General features: G+C 42.0%; 1 protein-coding gene across 1 annotated transcript in view; it reads left to right on the top strand.

Annotated features, from left to right (window-relative positions):
- The window catches only part of DAW1 (dynein assembly factor with WD repeats 1), a 47,822-nt gene extending 47,006 nt beyond the window's left edge, over window positions 1-816 (top strand). The window contains exons 12-13 of the mRNA XM_043578052.1: window positions 60-222; window positions 598-816. Coding sequence (XP_043433987.1) covers window positions 60-222; window positions 598-632 — 198 coding nt within the window. The 3' untranslated portion in view covers window positions 633-816. The remainder of the gene's footprint in view (window positions 1-59; window positions 223-597) is intronic.
- The last annotated feature ends 17,650 nt before the right edge of the window (window positions 817-18,466 follow it).

Raw genomic sequence — 18,466 nt, forward strand, 5'->3', positions numbered from 1 at the left:
AAATATGTCGGGAATCATATTACACAAACCTGTGATCCTTTTTCCTTTCTGTCTTGTAGATTTCTTTCAACCCCCAAGGGAATCGTCTTCTAACGGGCAGCACTGATAAAACAGCGAGAATCTGGGATGCTCAGACTGGTCAGTGCCTCCAGGTTCTTGAGGGGCACACTGATGAGATCTTTTCATGTGCTTTCAACTATAAAGGCAACATAATCATTACAGGTACGGGAAAGAGAAACACATCTGGGTGTTCAAGTTCACTGTTTTTCCATTTGATGGCATCGTTTGAGGGGAGGGCAGAGAGGATAAGCAGAGGAGATGCCTGGGGTGGCTCCATCCTCGTCTTGGCCAATTCTGAGATGCTGTGAATTTCGCTCCTGTGAGTAGGACACAGTCTTGCCCAATTTGTGACTGACAGGAATCATTAAAAAAATTTTTTTTTCGCTCCCCAAATGCCCGAGCTGCTCAAAGGCTCCACGGCTGGACACACTGAGTGTATTGATGATTGTCAACGACCCAGAAGATGTTAATTTGTGAAAAGAGAGAGTTAGTGAATAAAATAAAGGAAAAATAACTTTGTGCAATTTATTTTGTTAGGTAGCAAGGATAATACCTGTAGGATATGGCGTTGACGGAAGAGAGCGGCTGATGAGCGGATTTGCTAGCGATGGAGGTGAAGGTAGAGCTTCACAGTTGTCAAGCAAGCTATTTTCATGTTTCACATCTTCTCTTTTTCCGCAAGTCAACTATATGCTGTCGTTAGCTTCGCAGATATGACCGTTAAAACTAATAAACTTATATCACGTCTTCATAGTATTTGATGGAAATGGTAGGACAGGCCACAATGTGTGGCCAATGTCACTGGTGATTGCATCTTTGTTTTTACTTTTAGTAGCATCATGATAGTGATAAAGGAAATCAGAGTGATTTCACAGTGTGTCTCAGATTCTCCTTTGAAAGCTCTTATAAAATCTGTTGAATAAAGGTTTTGGAAGCAGTTGTGAGTGAATTACGCATCTACATGTATGATGTATGTGTCTCTTGTGATGAGAACTTTTAAGATCTACTGTCTTAGCAACTTAAAAAAAATTTTTTTTTAATGTTTATTTATTTTTGAGAGAGCGAGAGAGACAGAAAATGAGTGGGGGAGGGGCAGAGAGAGAGGGAGACACAGAATCCGAAGCAGGCCCCAGGCTCCGAGCTGTCAGCCCAGAGACCGACGTGGGGCTTGAACTCACAGACCGCGAGATCATGACCTGAGTTGAAGTTGGACGCTTAACTGATTGAGCCACCCAGGTGTCCCTGTCTTAGGAACTTTCAAATATACAATACAGTATTATTGACTGTTGTCACCATGTTGTATATTACACGTTCAGGGGTTATTTATTTTTAACTGGAAGTTTGTACCTTTTGACAGCCTTTACCAATTTTGCCCACTCCCCAATGCCCTGCATTGGTATAAAGGCATAAACCACCAATCTGTTCTCTGTGTCTATGAGTTCAGTAGTTTTTTGTTTGTTTGTTCATTTGTTTTCTGTTTTGGTTTTCTTTTAAGGTCCCACATAGAGTGAGATCACATGATATTTGTCTTGCTCTGTCTGACTTATTTCACTTAGCGAAATGCCCTCAAGGTCCATCTATATTGTTGCAAATGACAAGACTTCCTTCTTTTCTATGGCTGAGTACTATACCGTTGTATTTATAGACCACGTTTTTTAGTCTATTCATCCAGCGATGGACGCTGAGGTTGTTTCCATATCTTGGTTATTGTAAGTAATGTTGCAGGGAACATGGGGGTGCATAGATCTTTTCCAGTTAGTGTTTTCATTTGCTTCAGGAAATACCCAGAAGTGGAACTACTGAATCATATGGTTCTATTTTTAATTTTTTGAGGAAAGTCCATCCTGCATCGTGGCTGCACCAGTTTGCATTCCCACGTTTTGAGGAGGACATGTATGTTTGGAAATTGACTAGAAGTTTTATTACTTATTTTGTGATTTTACTTTGTGCAGCTAGGAAGGAGAGGCAAAATTGGAATGGAAACTTAATCTTCCCTCATATTCAAAAGTGTATCTATGCCTCCTCCCCCCAGAAAAGAAGTTGCCAACCTACACTGATAAAATTAAGGCCGCATATAAGGAAGGCAAAATGGATATCACTTAATAGAAAATATGAATCGAGTTCATAGTGGATGTAAAATATATGGGCCGGTTTTTCTTAAAAAAAATGTTAAACAGGATAGACATTCAGACGAATGAATTAAAAAATCTGGATGGAGGGGCGCCTGGGTGGCGCAGTCGGTTAAGCGTCCGACTTCAGCCAGGTCACGATCTCGCGGTCCGTGAGTTCGAGCCCCGCGTCGGGCTCTGAGCTGATGGCTCGGAGCCTGGAGCCTGTTTCTGATTCTGTGTCTCCCTCTCTCTCTGCCCCTCCCCCGTTCATGCTCTGTCTCTCTCTGTCCCAAAAATAAATAAACGTTGAAAAAAAAAAAATTAAAAAAAAAAAAAATAAATAAAAAATCTGGATGGAAAGCAACTGGGATACCAGGAAAATTCATCCAACACCAACCTGATTACTGCTGAAATACTGAAAGCTATTTTTTTAAAAGGTTTTTCTATGTAAACGTGCCTTAATGCACATTAAAAGTTGCTGTTAAAAGATAAAGCACAAGGTAGAACCACTGATGCTTGAATCCGGAGCAGAAGAACACATGAGAGTCTCATGGAGTCATTTTCTTTTTTTTAAATTTTTTTTTTCAACATTTATTTTATTTTATTTTTGGGACAGAGAGAGACAGAGCATGAACGGGGGAGGGGCAGAGAGAGAGGGAGACACAGAATCAGAAACAGGCTCCAGGCTCCGAGCCATCAGCCCAGAGCCTGACGCGGGGCTCGAACTCACGGACCGTGAGATCGTGACCTGGCTGAAGTCGGACGCTTAACCGACTGCGCCACCCAGGCGCCCCAGGAGTCATTTTCTTAATAATAACAAGAGTGGTCAGTGTGGCTGAGGGTGTCGCCCGCCAGACACTGCCCACCCACCTCACACATCATCCCTGAAACTCTCCAGCCAACCGTTTCTGAGCAGGTGACGGTCCTGATCTGAAAATGAGGAAGGTGAGTCACACTCAAGTTAGATAATCTACCAAAGACATCTCGTCCATTATACTCCGTGCTTAAATGAACACTTATGGGAGAAGAGTATCAGATGTATCCGTGGGAAGGTATGGGCTGAGAATTACCCCTCAGATCATCTACGGATGTCCAGAACCCAAGAAGAAAAATAAAACAAAAGCAGAAGAACATGAACAAAAACTTCAACTGCTGGAAGGAGGACCTTCAGAGATGGTGAAGCCAAGGAGAGCTCGGATTAGACAAACCTGGGCCAAAACTTAGCTACTTCTTATGAGCCCAGAAGGAGAAGCTGCCATTGGCTCTTCCTCTGACTCTGATGGCTTTAGGGAAAGCCGCAATACTGTTTTGTTACGTCATTCAATAGAGAGAGCCATTGTATGGTCATGGAGATCATCCTATGTCTCACTGACCTATTTAGCTGTAGGAAGGCCTTGGTCAGAAAAGGCTCCTCTAATTTTTATGTGTTGAGGCAATCTTTCTTCATAGAATATTTATTAAGGTTTCCAGTAGTATTTTTTATTATCGAAGTATAGTTGGCATACAATGTGGTGTTACTTTGAGATGAACAACATAGCGATTCCACAATTCTATACATTCCTCAGTGCTCACCTCCAGAAGTGTCGTCACTGGCTGTCACCACATGTTACTACAATCGTATTTACTATATTCCTTATGCTGTCCTTTGCATCTCTGTGACTTATTTAATAACTGGAAGTTTTACTTCTTCCAGCAGTATTTTTAAAACTACTTAAAAAAATGTTTGGACACTGAAGATCGTAAGAGAAGTGATAATATACTCACTTAATTTTCATCTGGAGTGTTGTAGAGAGGAAGTGAAGTGTATGTGGAGTCTGGAGTCAAATTGCCTGGACGTATATTCTTCCTCTTTTTTAATGTTTATTTATTTATTTTGAGGGGGGAGGGATGCTGGATGCAGGGCTCAATCTCACAACCATGAGATCATGACCTGAGCCAAACTCAAGAGTTGGACACTCAACCAACCGAGCCACCCAGGCGCCCCTGCCTGGACATACATACTCTGATTTCAACTTTGAATTGTTGGACCATTACCCCCACCACGCTGCCTCAGTTTCCTCAGTTAAACAATGGTGATAATAATCATTCTTGTTTTGAGGATTGGGAATATCTGGCAAGCATGATGAATATTTTCTATTATTCTTATAAACAGTGACTTAGCAGTCACCTTAAAAAAACTATCTTTGATACATGAGCACATTTCTCAGGAAAGAACATAACATTATTTACTCAGAAGTGATAGTTGAAACATAACTCACTTTAATGTATTATAGGTATCCTGGGGAGAAATAGAACTCAAATTTTTATCAATTAAAATTTAAGAGCCCTGGGATCATTGTCCTTTTAAGATTTCTCTCTTGGACAGAAGTGCTGAGATGTGAGGTGATCATCAGTATAAATGATTAATGTCTAACCCATCTTCATATATTCAGATTTAATATAGGATTTTAGGAAAGTGAATCATTCTCATACAAACGAAATCTCTTTTCTAACAACTCCTGTCTAAAACTGCAGTAGCTCATGGTTTAGCATAATGCCTGATTTAGAGACAAAATAAATGCTTTTTGAACTGAACACTGCTTTTATACGCCCAACTTTTACATAGCGATTTAAAAACACATCCATAATCTTTCAAATTACAAGTGGCTTATCTCCTGTCTCCCCACAGCTGTGGTTATTCTTCAAACAATTTACCTTGGTGGGTCTCCAAGGGGAGGAGACCCCTCCAAGGGGGGGAATTTGTAATGACAAGAAAAAGCAATTACTATAATTAAAGACGTGTTCCTTCTCAAACACAAAGAATTGTAAAAACTGGCTCAAAATTTCTATAATCTTTTCAGTTATCTTACCAAGATTATTTCATTTTTTTGTTCAACTTCACGGTTATCTTGATTTGGACGATTTTGGCGGCAAGTAGCAAAAGGCACAATTAAAACAAAGTCATTTCCAAAGTTGGTTGCTTAAAAAAATTTTAATGTTCTCTGTCAAAAATAAATAAATAAACATTTAAAAAAATTTAATAAAGGGGGGGGGCGCCTGTGTGGCTCAGTCAGTTGAGGGTCCGACTTTGGCTCAGGTCATGATCTCACGGTCTGTGAGTTTGAGCCCCACGTTGGGCTCTGTGCTGACAGCTCGGGGCTGGAGCCTACTTCCGATTCTGTGTCCTCCTCTCTCTCTGCTCCTCCCCTGCTCATGCTCTGTCTCTCTGTCTCTGTCTCTCTGTCTCTCTGTCTCTCTCTCTGTCAAAAATAAATAAGTAAACATTTAAAAAATGTTTTTTAATTTTAATGTTTATTTATTTTTGAGAGAGAGACAGACAGACAGAGCATAAGTGTGGGAGGGGCAGAGAGAGAGAGAGGGAGACACAGAATCGGAAGCAGGCTCCAGGCTCTGAGCTGTCAGCCCAGAGCCCAACGTGGGGCTCGAACTCACAAACTGAGATCATGACCTGAGCCAAAGTCAAGAGTCAGATGCTGAAGCTACTGAGCCACCCATGCACCCCCTGAATAATTTTTTAAAAATAAACATGATGAAGCCTGGTTCTTTTTTCCAATTAATACAAGTTTGAGTTTGGACCTTTATTAGGCATTCAGTTATTTAGTAGCAGGGTCCCAATTTCCTGTGGCCTGGGAATCCTAAATTCACATTTCTCCTAGCAATCATATCGTAACAGAGTAGAAATGTTTATCCCAAACATTACAGATACCAGATGAAAATTAAAAATAAAAGCTTTTGGAAGTAGAAAAGAGCAAGGGCTCAGATTCTTTTTTTTTTTTTTTTTTAATGTTTTTTATTCTTGAGAGTGAGAGAGACAGAGTGTGAAGGCGGAGGGGCAGAGAGAGGGAGACACAGAATCCGAAGCAGGCTCCAGGCTCTGAGCTGTCAGCACAGAACCCAACGCGGGACTCAAACTCACAGACTGAGATTATGAGCTGAGCTGAAGTTGGACGCTTAACTGACAGAGCCACCCGGGTGCCCCACAAAGGACCTCATTTTTTTTTTTTTAATTTTTTTTTCAACGTTTATTTATTTTTGGGACAGAGAGAGACAGAGCACGAACGGGGGAGGGGCAGAGAGAGAGGGAGACACAGAATCGGAAACAGGCTCCAGGCTCTGAGCCTTCAGCCCAGAGCCTGACGTGGGGCTCGAACTCCCGGACCGCGAGATCGTGACCTGGCTGAAGTCGGACGCTTAACCGACTGTGCCACCCAGGCGCCCCAGGACCTCATTTTTAAATGCAGTCTGTGATATCCAAAGTACTGATTTTTGACTTACTAACACAATAAGCCAGTGACAGGTTATGATTCACATATATTTCTTTCCTTTCCCTTATATTGGAATGAGTTTATCATTCTTAAATATGGCCCAGGTCCACCTATATGGTTAAAGGGAGTAAAGATTCTAGCGCAGAAAAGTGTCCTCTCCACAGCTGTACTCATTCTGGTGAGATCCCTGAGCCCAACTAGATTCAATTGTGGTTGGTTGTGACTCGATTCACGTCTGCTTTTGGCAACCGCCATCTTTTATGTTGTTATTTTTCATGATTTAAACATCAATATTGAGATTCCTCAAAAGACTAAACATACAATTACCATATGACCCAACAATTGCACTCCTAGGTATATATGCTCCCTACCCCCCAAAATGAAAAATGGTACTTAAACATAATGTACCCTCATATTCATGGCAGCACTGTTCACAACTGCTTAACTGTCTTACTGATGCGTGAATGGATAAACAGATTGTGGTATATCTATACAACGCAATATTATTCAGCCATAAAACTGAAGCATTGATATACACTACAATGTAGGTAAACCTCTGTTGAAAACATTATGCTGTAAGTAAGAGAATCCAGATACAAAAGATCATATATTGGGTAATCCCATTTATTTGATGTATCCAGAATAGGTAAATCCATAAAGACAGAATGTAGATTGGTGGTTTTGCCACAGATCGGGGGTAAGGAGAAATGGACAGCACCTGGTTTACAGGAGCAGAGTTTTATTTTAGGGTGATGAAATGTTTCGGAATTAGAGGTGGTGATTGTACAACCCTCTATTAAATGCTAATGACTTGTTCACATTAAAATGGTTCATTTTATGTTATATGAATTTCACCTCTATAAAAGTATATCAAATGTTCAATCTAGGTCCACAGTCTTTTGCAAGTGGTTGGGTATTAATTCTTTAGACATAGTCATAGCTGGATTATATCTTTCAACAATTACTTATTGTCTCTGAGACACTAGGTGCAAAGAACTTGATTAGTTTTTTGGTGAAAAGGCTATGAAATTTCGGGAATTTCATTTTTTTTTTTAGAAATAAAAGTATATTGTGGAGAAGTATACTTTGAAATAAAACCTAAAGGATGAAATGATTGAATCATGATGGGAAAAACTCTTTCTTATTATTGCATAAAATCTGGCCCAGAAAGAGAGTATTCAGTTGGTTTTTATGCTTTGGAAGTTACAAGATCCAGAAGCCTTCAAAATGTCTTCTTATGACAATTCATGGTTTGATACTTTCTGACTTTGGTTTGGTTATATGAGAGTAGTCTGTGTTTGGGAATGTTACTTTTAGGATTGCCCTGTTCTTTTAGGGTGAACACGGTGGAATTTTACAGGCCTCTATTCATTGTAACATCTGGAAGATTCCACCAGGGGGTTTTTATAGCTTTGAGTCTTCTACTCCTTTTTACTAGCCACCTCCACCTTTTTCTCCTTTCCTCTGAAATACTCTGGTTTTTATAAGAAATCCTCAGAAAGGATATTGGCTTAAAACATGGAGAGGAAATGATAAAGTTGTGTGTGTGTGTGTGTGTGTGTGTGTGTGTGTGTCACAGGGGTCCTTAAATTCTGCACATTAAGGTAAAACCATCAGTTTCTCTCTACTAAATTTCCTCTTGAGTTTGGAATCTCAGTTTCATTACTAGATCTGACAAACGAGTTTATGAGAATGCAAGAGGTGGAAATCTCAGAAAAGTTGTCTGGAAGCTGTAAATACAATGAAGACCAGAACTGCTATTCATTCTACCTTCTGGGAAATGTTGGATGCATCTCTCTGAACAAAGTTTCCTTTGCTACTATTTTCTTGGGACTGTGAGATCTTAACGAAGTAATTAATGTTCCTTCTCACTAATGAAAAAGTAGAAAATGTTGCTGTTTTGACAGTGCATAAGGTTGCCTGCCTTTATTCTCTTATCTCAGCAGGTGGCAGTGTTTATCTTTTGGCAGATGAATTGTTGCTTCTAATAGCTAAAAATGGAGAGTAGAAAGAGTAAACTTTTTATTCTCTGTCCTTTAAAGATCAGGGTTATGTGGGGATATATAACCATGCTCAGATTTTGGTGTGGTTTACACTTAGGGCCATCATGGCGTCTCTGGGGCAAACGACACATCTTGATGCAGTGTAGAGATATTTTTCTATCTATGGGGACTTAGACCAGTAGGGTGAATGGGAGACAGTTCTTTTTTTTCCCCTATAGGTCCCTCTATTAATCATTTTAAAACACAATCAATCTGTCAAGGATTCCAACATTCATTTATGTCTTTTTTTTTTTTAATTTTTTTTCAACGTTTATTTATTTTTGGGAGAGAGAGAGACAGAGCATGAATGGGGGAGGGGCAGAGAGAGAGGGAGACACAGAATCAGAAACAGGCTCCAGGCTCTGAGCCATCAGCCCAGAGCCCGACGCGGGGCTCGAACTCACGGACCGCGAGATCGTGACCTGGTTGAAATCGGACGCTTAACTGACTGCGCCACCCAGGCGCCCCTCATTTATGTCTTTTAATGGTAATACCTGACCAGAGTGTAACATCGATTCCTTTTATGTTTTAATAAAGTTTACTGTAATTTCACTGGGTGAGAGTCTAAGAATTGTGAATACTTTGAACTTCAGTATGTTAACATGGCCATAAATCAAAAGGGTCAAATTGGTTTGTGTTGGGCTATGAAGGACAAGAGTAAGCCTGAGACTAAATTAACAACGGCTGCTTATTCATAAAACTTGTGGGAGGGAGAGTCAGGTACTGTCACTTTCCTTCCAGCGGGAGTTTTAACTGTTCAACGGACAGTCAGTTTCATGGAGTAAAAAACATGAAACACCGAGTCTCTGACGAGTGTTCTATTAGGATGGGCGCTTTGGGAACACCTTTGCACTTTTGGTGGGAATGCAAACTGGTAACTTCCTAATTGGTCTTCGGGTACCTTAGGCAGTCCTCAGTTGGTTTCAAGGGGCACACAGATAGCTTGGGGACATTTCAAAAGAAGGATTGCTCAATGTTATGGGCAAAGGGTTCTTTTTTTCCCCTGTGGCGGCTATTTCCTGGAATAAATGGGAATACTTTGTTGCCCTCAAACTGTCATACTATATTCGTTATTTGGTGAGGGATGGCTGCCATGACAGCCAGTTTCTTATGAAGGACAGCATTTTGGTAATTAAAAACATGAATTCAGGAATCAGAATTCCTGTCTCAATACCATGTTCAACCACTTCTTAGATGTGGGACTTTGAGAATTCAAACACCCCTTAGCTCAGTTTTCTCATCTTTAAGAGAGGACTAGCAATAGTATGGGCAAGTTTGTGAGCGTTAAATACATTAAGTTAATAGAGACATAATGAGACTGATACAATGTAAACATTCAATTAATGGGGAAGCTAATATTATTCGTAGATGCTGCTTCAATGATTTGGATTTAAAGGATTTAAGAGTTGAGAAAGAATTTGCACATTCAAGGCGAATATTCTTATTAATTCATGATGGTTTGGGGCCTGTCTGCAATAGACAAAGCCTTCTAATTCACCTTCTCCTAGGAAATTAATAAGGAAGGGATATCTTGAGGGCTCACCTCTCATGAGTTCTCACGGATTCAGGTATGTGAATAAAATTTCGGTTCAGCTTAACACACACGTTGTCTCTAGAGCTCTGAATCAGCCCAGTGTTTCTATATTTTTCCCCTTTTGCAGAACTGTGTTTTAGGTAAAGCCTTGTCCAGCCTGCACGGCCACGGAAATCATGGTTGAAGAGGAAGAAGATGCAAATACCATTAATTAAGTGGAATTTCAAAATTCTTCCTGAAACCCTCCTCTTAGTGCTCGAGGAGATGTTCTTATTAGGGAAATTAGAGGGGATTTATCAAACACTTCTCAGAAATATCTTAAAGGTGCAAATAGTCCCCAGGATGCTCTCATGTGCCTATTAAAATGTCAGTGATTTGCATGTGTCGGAGGAGTTGACAAATGCCCCCAGATTTGGATTTTAATTACTCATACTGGTCGATCAAAGGAGCCAGTGCCCCTTCAGTGAGAGTGAGCACACCCTCCCGTCGTCACCTCCGGCGTGTGACGGGCACCGTGTCGGGTTTGGACTCAATGCCCAACATGCAATAATCCCCTTTGAGTCTTTTGTGATGTGGTTCCTAGTTGTAGTGTTTTTCTTCATCCTAAACACTTTGCCAGTGGCTAGTATTGGACTCATTCTCATCTTTAATTATGGAAATAGCAGTTCAAGGAGGAATGGCTGAATTTCGGCTCCAGGTAGAGGTGGTTTTCCCGTTTTCCCGGAGGAATATACATTCCCTCAGGGGGAGATGACACTGGGTGTTTTTCCCCAGGCGGGAGAAGACTTGTTTCCCAGGTGTGCCTGAGGCAAAGGGACACGCGCAATTATTTTCTAGGTCAGAAAATCTCCGACAGGGGGTAGAGTAACTGTTACAGTTATTAACTCTTGGGTTATTACCATGAATAATCAGCTAGGTTGAGTCATGTGCAGTTGCCAATGTTGCCAAATGTTGATCTGCAAAAAGTAATTTCTTGTGGGTCACCCCACTGTATTGCTGTATACGTGCAAGGTGAGAGATTTTATGTCCGTGTTTGTTCTCAGACGGATCCTTGATCACGGCCCACGCCCATTATTGTGGCCTGGTGCCCTCCTCCTGCAGAGGGCAGACGGCAGGCTTCCAAAAATGGCTGATGGTATCTTGACCTTGATCATTGGCAGAGAACTCGCACTTAACACGGTGTGTGCCACAGAGTGTGCCCTCTGGAATGAGACAGGGCTCACCTCATCATTTTATTATTATGCGTAAGTCATTTGACCTTCTTGGGTTTGTTTCCTCATCTATAAAGTAGGAATATAATAATAGACTGAAATGAGATAATACACACAAGGAAAAACCAACTCAAAGGCTGTGGGATAGCTGGCAGGTAAGAAGTGTCCTTGACCTTGCGTTACTCCATTAAGAATTCCCTATCTCAGGGTTGCAATCGGTGTTGACTTGGGTGATGGGGACGATGACGATCTTGCATGAACTGCCCTTGTGGGTGCTTCTCTGCCTTTCTGAATGCCAGAACCCTCCCTTCCCAAATGTGCTTCTCTCTAGCCACTCGGAGTTTACTGACTCCCTTGGGAAAAGCAGGTGGCCTATATTTAGAATAGCATCAGCTGCTTTCTTAAGCATCTGAGCTAATGCTTACAAGTATTAATCACAAAAACTTTTTAAGCATTGGCGGAAAGTAAACATTTTGTTTCAGACAGTCTTTTAAATATCCCAAGGGTCTTTTAGACTTGGTTTGAGAAGGAGGATAAAAATAGAAGAGTATGAACATATATATCTGGGAACAAGTCTCTTTGGAGGGAAGTCAGTTCCTGCAAAATAGACATTATAACCTATATAGATAATTAGTACATGAATGATGTTAGCAAGTTTCACCTTCAGTTTTGAACAGTCTAATGAAGTGATGTCATGTCAGGTGTTCATACAGTTCACTGTTTAAAGAAGAGGCTCAAATCTCCCGTTCTTATGTTCTAAGTTATTGGGGAACTGGTCCTAACCTACATTTCTGCCCTAATCCTTCTTGCTCCCTGACATCCAAGATGTTATGGGATAAATTGTATCTTTCCAAAATTCTTATGTTGAAATCCTAATCCACTTCAGAATGCAATCAGAGTGTAATTATATCTAGAGATAAGGCCTTTAAAGAGGTGATTATGTTAAGGTCTCTAAGATGGTCCCAAATCCAATCTGATTGGTGTCTAAAGGGGAAATTTGTACACGAAAGGAGACACTGGGGATGCACACGCACAGAGAAAAGACCATGTGAAGACAAAGCAAGATGGCCAAGTCAAGGAGAGAAGCTCAAGGAGAAGCCAAACCTGTCAAAAGCTTGATCTTCGACTTCCAGGCTCCAGAACTGTGAGAAACACATTTCTGTGGCTTAAGCCATCCAGTTTGTGGTGTTTTGTTATGGCGGCCTGAGCTAATACAGTAGATAACTAGACCACTCATCAGGTCTCAGATACATGCCAGACCTTCCTCCCTCTGTGATTTTACTGTTACCTGTTTTAGTCCACTTGGCTATTACAAAATAATGTCACAGACTTGGGGGGTGTGGCTTATAAACACCAGAAATTTGTTTCTCACAGTTTTAGAGGCTGGAAGATCCAAGATCAAGGCACCAGCGGATGCAGTGTTTGGTGAGAGCCTGCTTCTTGGTTCATAGATGGCCATTTTCTTGCTGTGTCCTCGCATGGTGATGACACAAGGGAGCTCTCTGGGATTCCATGAGGGCATATAATCCTATTCGTGTGAGTTCTACCTTCACGACCTAGTTAGCTCCCCAAAGCCCCACCTCCTAATGCTATCACACTGGGGGTTAATTTTCAACATACAAATTTGGTGGGGGGCACCTATTTACCCTAAAACTCATTTTCTTGTATCTCCAGCTGGACAACCCCCCACCCCATGCTTTACACTTGACCCCAGATATCATTTTTTCCTTGACCTCTTCTTTGATCCCCCCCACCCATCCTTACCCCTCCAAGGTAGGAAAGATCTTCATCCCAAATTCCCTTTGTGCATGTCTATTTTATAATTTTGAGTTATGTTATTCTTAAGAATATGGACTGGGTTTCAAGAACTTGGGCTGGAGATGAAAAAGTTGAAGGGGCCATTGGTCATCAGAGGCAATCGTTTGTTTTAGAATGAATGAAGCTTGTGCCTGATTTCAGACTGACAAAATGGTTCGAGTGGCAAAAGGAAGGTTGCAGAGTTAGAAGGAAACTGAAACTTGCTGGAACCTGGTGTTAAAGGAGACAGAAGAGGTGGTCAAAGAACAGACAGAAGGTTGATGTTGAAAGAAAAAGAGTTCATGTTCTGACTCTGGATGGGAGGATGTGGGGAAGAAGGTAATTTTCCTAATTTTGTGGGTTGTTATTTCTAAAGTCATGCAAAGCATGAGCTCGAGCCAGATTCCCGAATCCCTCTACCCATCACGCTGGATCTGTGACGCGGAGGGCTTTTCAATTCCATTCAGCCTTTTCTTTCTTTCTTTCTTTCTTTCTTTCTTTCTTTCTTTCTTTTAAGTTTATCTATTTATTTTGAGAGAGACAGAGACAGCACGAGTAGGGGAGGGGCAAAGCGAGAGGGAGGCAGAGAATCCCAAGCAGGCTCTGCACTGTCAGTGCGGATCCTGATGCAGAGCTAGAACTCACCAACTGTGAGATCATGACCTGAGCTAAAAACAAGAGTCGGATGCCTAACAGAGTGAGCCACCCAGGTGCCCCATCAAATCCTTTCAGTCTTAGTGTTTCCATATCTTCAGTGGGCAAAATTGTCACTGTCATCAAAGGATTAAATGAATAACACATGTTTAGCACAGAACCTAACGATAGTGATAACAAAACTCCTATTAGTAATATCAGTGTCTTCCTGACAAAGGACAGATTGGGTAGATTGCTCCTTGGAGGAAAGAATGTACTCCCCCGAGGAATCATGGAGCCTCTCACAAAGGGACTTTTGGAAAGGATTTATTACAGGGTTTGGGACTGTGTTAGGTTCTTGGGGGAGTGTTTAGGGATTTTGCTCTTTACTCCAGGTTGCTCTCAGAAAGCGGGTGCAATTCTGTGATTGGATATACTCAGATTTTTTTGCAGCTGGTAAATTTTATGTAATTGGTGAGGGAACAGGCACCACTCATATGAGCCAGGAGAGGGGGATGTTTGGTCATTTTTGTGCTTGAACAATGGTAATATTCTGGCTGTGTTTGGACATGATAATGGAGTGGTTTTGTTTTTGCCTTGATGTCAAGGAAGTAGCAACACCAAGACCTGGCTGATAAATGCCTGATGACCTTGGTTTCTGTAGGGCTGTCTGCTGAGAATTTGGTGCTTAGAGACTGAGAGGAAGGTTGCTTTTTTTTTTTTTTCTCCCAATAGTCACTGAAGGAAATCCAAAAGGCTGATGGGCAGGCACCAAAGGTTGAGCCAGTCGGGACCACGGATGTGTGTAGGCATCCGTACTGAGATTGTGGAATTCTCTCCCAAGGTGTTTGGTGGCACAGCACAGGTGTGGAGAAAGCATGTCCTACAATTGGCTCTGGCCTGGGGTTTACTGAGAGATGAGGACAAAAGGACAGCAGCAAAATCGAGAGTGCCAGGGAGAACAGTTCTGTTGGTTGGCCGTGAGGTAGGGGTAGTGCAGTTCGCAGAGACAGAATATGGGGAGACTAACCTCCAGCACAAGAGTCTTTTAGAAAGCCCAGAAGTCCTTCTGGGTCATGAGAAGATCTCTGGCTAGAAGGAGTCTAGGGCATTGGAAGTGAGAAAGTCAGGGGGGAAATGGAAAGTCTGCGTCGCAGAATGAACCAAGCAAGTAGACTGAATGCTCTCTGGGCCACTTGGGATTTGTCAGTCTTCCCTTTTCTTCTAAGACAGGATCTAGGTGAGGTGACAAATACCCTGCCTCTGTCCACAATGACCCTTACCTTTCCCTCTCCTGAAAGGTGGCATTCTCTCACATTCCATTTTTAGAGGATGTTCCACTTGAGTCAAGATGATGCTTCTGGCACTGACGCTCTGTGTGGCAGTTTGTCATGTGGGCTATGAAGCAGCCTTGCCATCCCCCCCCCCCCCCCCCGCCGCTTCCAAGACTTTCAGGATGGAGTAGTTCATTTCTGCCTCCTCTCCCCCAGGGCTCTGGCACAACTTCACGGAGGAGAGAGGAGGTCGGAATAAACCTTGTCAGCACCTATTTGTGGTTTTTACAAAACTCCCTCTCCTCTCACAGGGACTGATTGTTTTTGGAATAAACCTCAGAGCCCTAGAAGGCCACCTGTCAGGACCTCAGGAGAGTCATCATTGCCTTTCATGCTGGTCCCACCACCAGGAGGGACCCTCTTTTCACCCTGAGCTTCTCCAGACTGTGGCAGAATGCTCCAAACAATGATTGACTGACTGGTTAAATGAGTGAACTAATATTGACATGGCCTGTTACTTCAGCACTGATTTTCAATAGATGTTTTATGGAACATTAGCTGTTCTTTAGAGGTTTCTTAGAGACATCCATGCCGGTGAGTGAGAATTCCGTCCTCCACATCTTTCTTTACCAGAAGAGTTTAACTTTTTTGTTCTTCCTGATTTTAGCCTGCAAGTGAAATGCATTCAGAGAAAGGTTTTTGAATGTTTGAGAGAGAGGGAGGAGAGAGAGAGAGAGAGAGAGAGAGAGAGAGAGAGCACCACCACCACTGGCTACATTCCATCATGAAAAATCTGGTCATGATTGAACCTTCCCAACTTATTTTCTTCTATTTGCTCTTATGAATTCTTTGTCTCATCTAGCTTATCTCATCCAGCTTATACAATGTATCTGAGAATGCCGTTTCCAGTCTCCACACTTTTGGTCCCTAATTCTCCATCCTGCAACTTCAGCTCATGGTGGAAATCTTCCCTCGTCACCATGGCTGGATGCTTTCTTTTTATGATGAATTGCATAGCATTTATGGTTCTTTTATGGCCCACCCTTTATATTGCATGCTTTACTTCCCCAATCAGATGGCTCATTCATTCACTCAGTCATTTGGCAAGTGTTCATTGGTGCCTGTTATGGACCATGCATATTGCTAGCTATTGGGATTCATAATGAAGAACACAGATACCTCTGCCTTCAGAGTATACAGTCTAATGGAAGTTGGCATGTATTAATTAACATTCAGTCAGAGAAACAGAATTGGTAGGAGATATATATTAAGAGATTTATTGTGAGGCTCATAGGATTTGAGGGATCACAAGAAGTGTCTGAAAGGCTCAGGGCAGGCCATCAGGATGAGCTGGGCGAAACTCTCAGACCCAAGCTGGAGCTGCTGCCCATGGGTAGAATTTCTCCCAAGAAGGCTTGGTTCTGCTCTTAGGATCTTTCACCTTGTTGAATCAGGTCCATTCATATTTAAGATAGCATTCCTTACTTCAAGTTAGCCAATTACGAGCTTTGATCACCTCTACCAAATACCATGATAGCAACCTTCATAGCAAGTGTTTGATTGAATAACTGAGGACTGTGGCCTAAGTTGACAGATAAAACTGACCATTGCAGGGGAAAACATTAAAGAAATCACTCAGGGGTGACTGGGTGGCTCGGTCAGTTAAGTGTCTGACTCTTGATTTCAGCTCAGGTCGTGATCTCACGGTCCATGAGTTTGAACCCCTCATCGGGCTCTGCCCTGACAGTGCAGAGCCTGCTTGGGATTCTCTCTCTCTCTTTCTCTCTCTCTCTGCCCCTCCCCTGCTCGCGTGCTCTCTCTCTCTCTCTCTCTCTCTCAAGATAAATAAATAAACTTAAAGAAATAATTCGAGGGGCGCCTGGGTGGCGCAGTCGGTTAAGCGTCCGACTTCAGCCAGGTCACGATCTCGCGGTCCGGGAGTTCGAGCCCCGCGTCCGGCTCTGGGCTGATGGCTCAGAGCCTGGAGCCTGTTTCCGATTCTGTGACTCCCTCTCTCTGCCCCTCCCTCGTTCATGCTCTGTCTCTCTCTGTCCCAAAAATAAATAAACGTTGAAAAAAAAATTAAAAAAAAAAAAAAGAAATAATTCGAAAATATCATGATAAGTTTCAGGAAGGAGAAAAGGTTCTCTATTTTCCTCTGTTTGCTGGAAGTTTAAAGTTAAATTTAATGTACAATTTTAAGATGTAAGAGACTTAATTTATTCCAGGAGTTTAATGCAAGTATCAAATCCACTGAGTCTCAAACCAGAAATCTTGAAGAAAGATACTAATGCCTAAACCCTAATATGGACCAATTAAATTGAAATCTCTGGGGCTTAGCTCTGGCATTGGCATTTTGGAAAGGCATTTCTAGGTAATTCTTTGATTAAAAAAATTTTTAATGTTTATTTATTTATTTTTTTAATTTTTTTTCAACGTTTATTTATTTTTGGGACAGAGAGAGACAGAGCATGAATGGGGGAGGGGCAGAGAGAGAGGGAGACACAAAATCGGAAACAGGCTCCAGGCTCTGAGCCATCAGCCCAGAGCCTGACGCGGGGCTCAAACCCACGGACCGCGAGATTGTGACCTGGCTGAAGTCGGACGCTTAACCGACTGCGCCACCCAGGTGCCCCTTTTTTTTAAAAAAAAAAATTTTTTTTTTCAACATTTATTTTTGGGACAGAGAGAGACAGAGCCTGAACGGGGGAGGGGCAGAGAGAGAGGGAGACACAGAATCGGAAACAGGCAATGTTTATTTATTTTTGAAGGAGAGAGAGAGCGTGAGTGGGGGACAAACAGAGAGAGAGGGAGACAGAATCTGAAGCAGGCTTCAGGCGGTCAGGTCAGCATAGAGCCCAACATGGGGCTCGAACTCACGAACTGTGAGATCATGACCTGAGCAGAAGTCAGATGCTTAACCGACTGAGCCACCCAGGTACCCCTAGGTAATTCTAACACATAGAGTTGATAACAGCTGTTCTAACGAACTTGAATATTCTAGTTGTCCACCTTTATACTTGTTTTGATATTGAAATAAACTTTTCATCATCCTTGGAAGCAAATACTTACATAAATTAGAAACAAATAATTATTTTAGCTCAAAATATGTGGGCTGATCGCAGCCACTGAGATCACTGAAGTTACCTCCCTGGATTGTACACCTATGACGGGCAAGTACCGTGTGTTAGTTAATCATCAATTAGGATAGATAAGGTTAAGCTGCAATTACAAACAAACAAGCAAAAAGACCCTCAGTTCTCAGGAGGTTAATAAACAGCAATTTATTTCTCACTTAGCCAAACTCTGCAATGGGTCTAGGCAACGGTTCGGGGCAGGTGTTCTCTCCGGATAGCTCATTAGTGAGATCTAGTTGATTTGCTTTAGTGTCTCTGCATTTAGCCCAATAACTGGCACATCGTAAGAGCTTACTAGATATTCAGCGAATTCACATCCTCCTCTTCTTCTCTTTTAGATACTGTGTGTGATTTTGTGTACGTGTAGGTAGCGGGTCTACTTTTTTCCTCTCCAGGCGGGTG

Source organism: Prionailurus bengalensis, chromosome C1 (genome assembly GCF_016509475.1).
Source record: "Prionailurus bengalensis isolate Pbe53 chromosome C1, Fcat_Pben_1.1_paternal_pri, whole genome shotgun sequence".
Taxonomy (NCBI): Eukaryota; Metazoa; Chordata; class Mammalia; order Carnivora; family Felidae; genus Prionailurus; species Prionailurus bengalensis.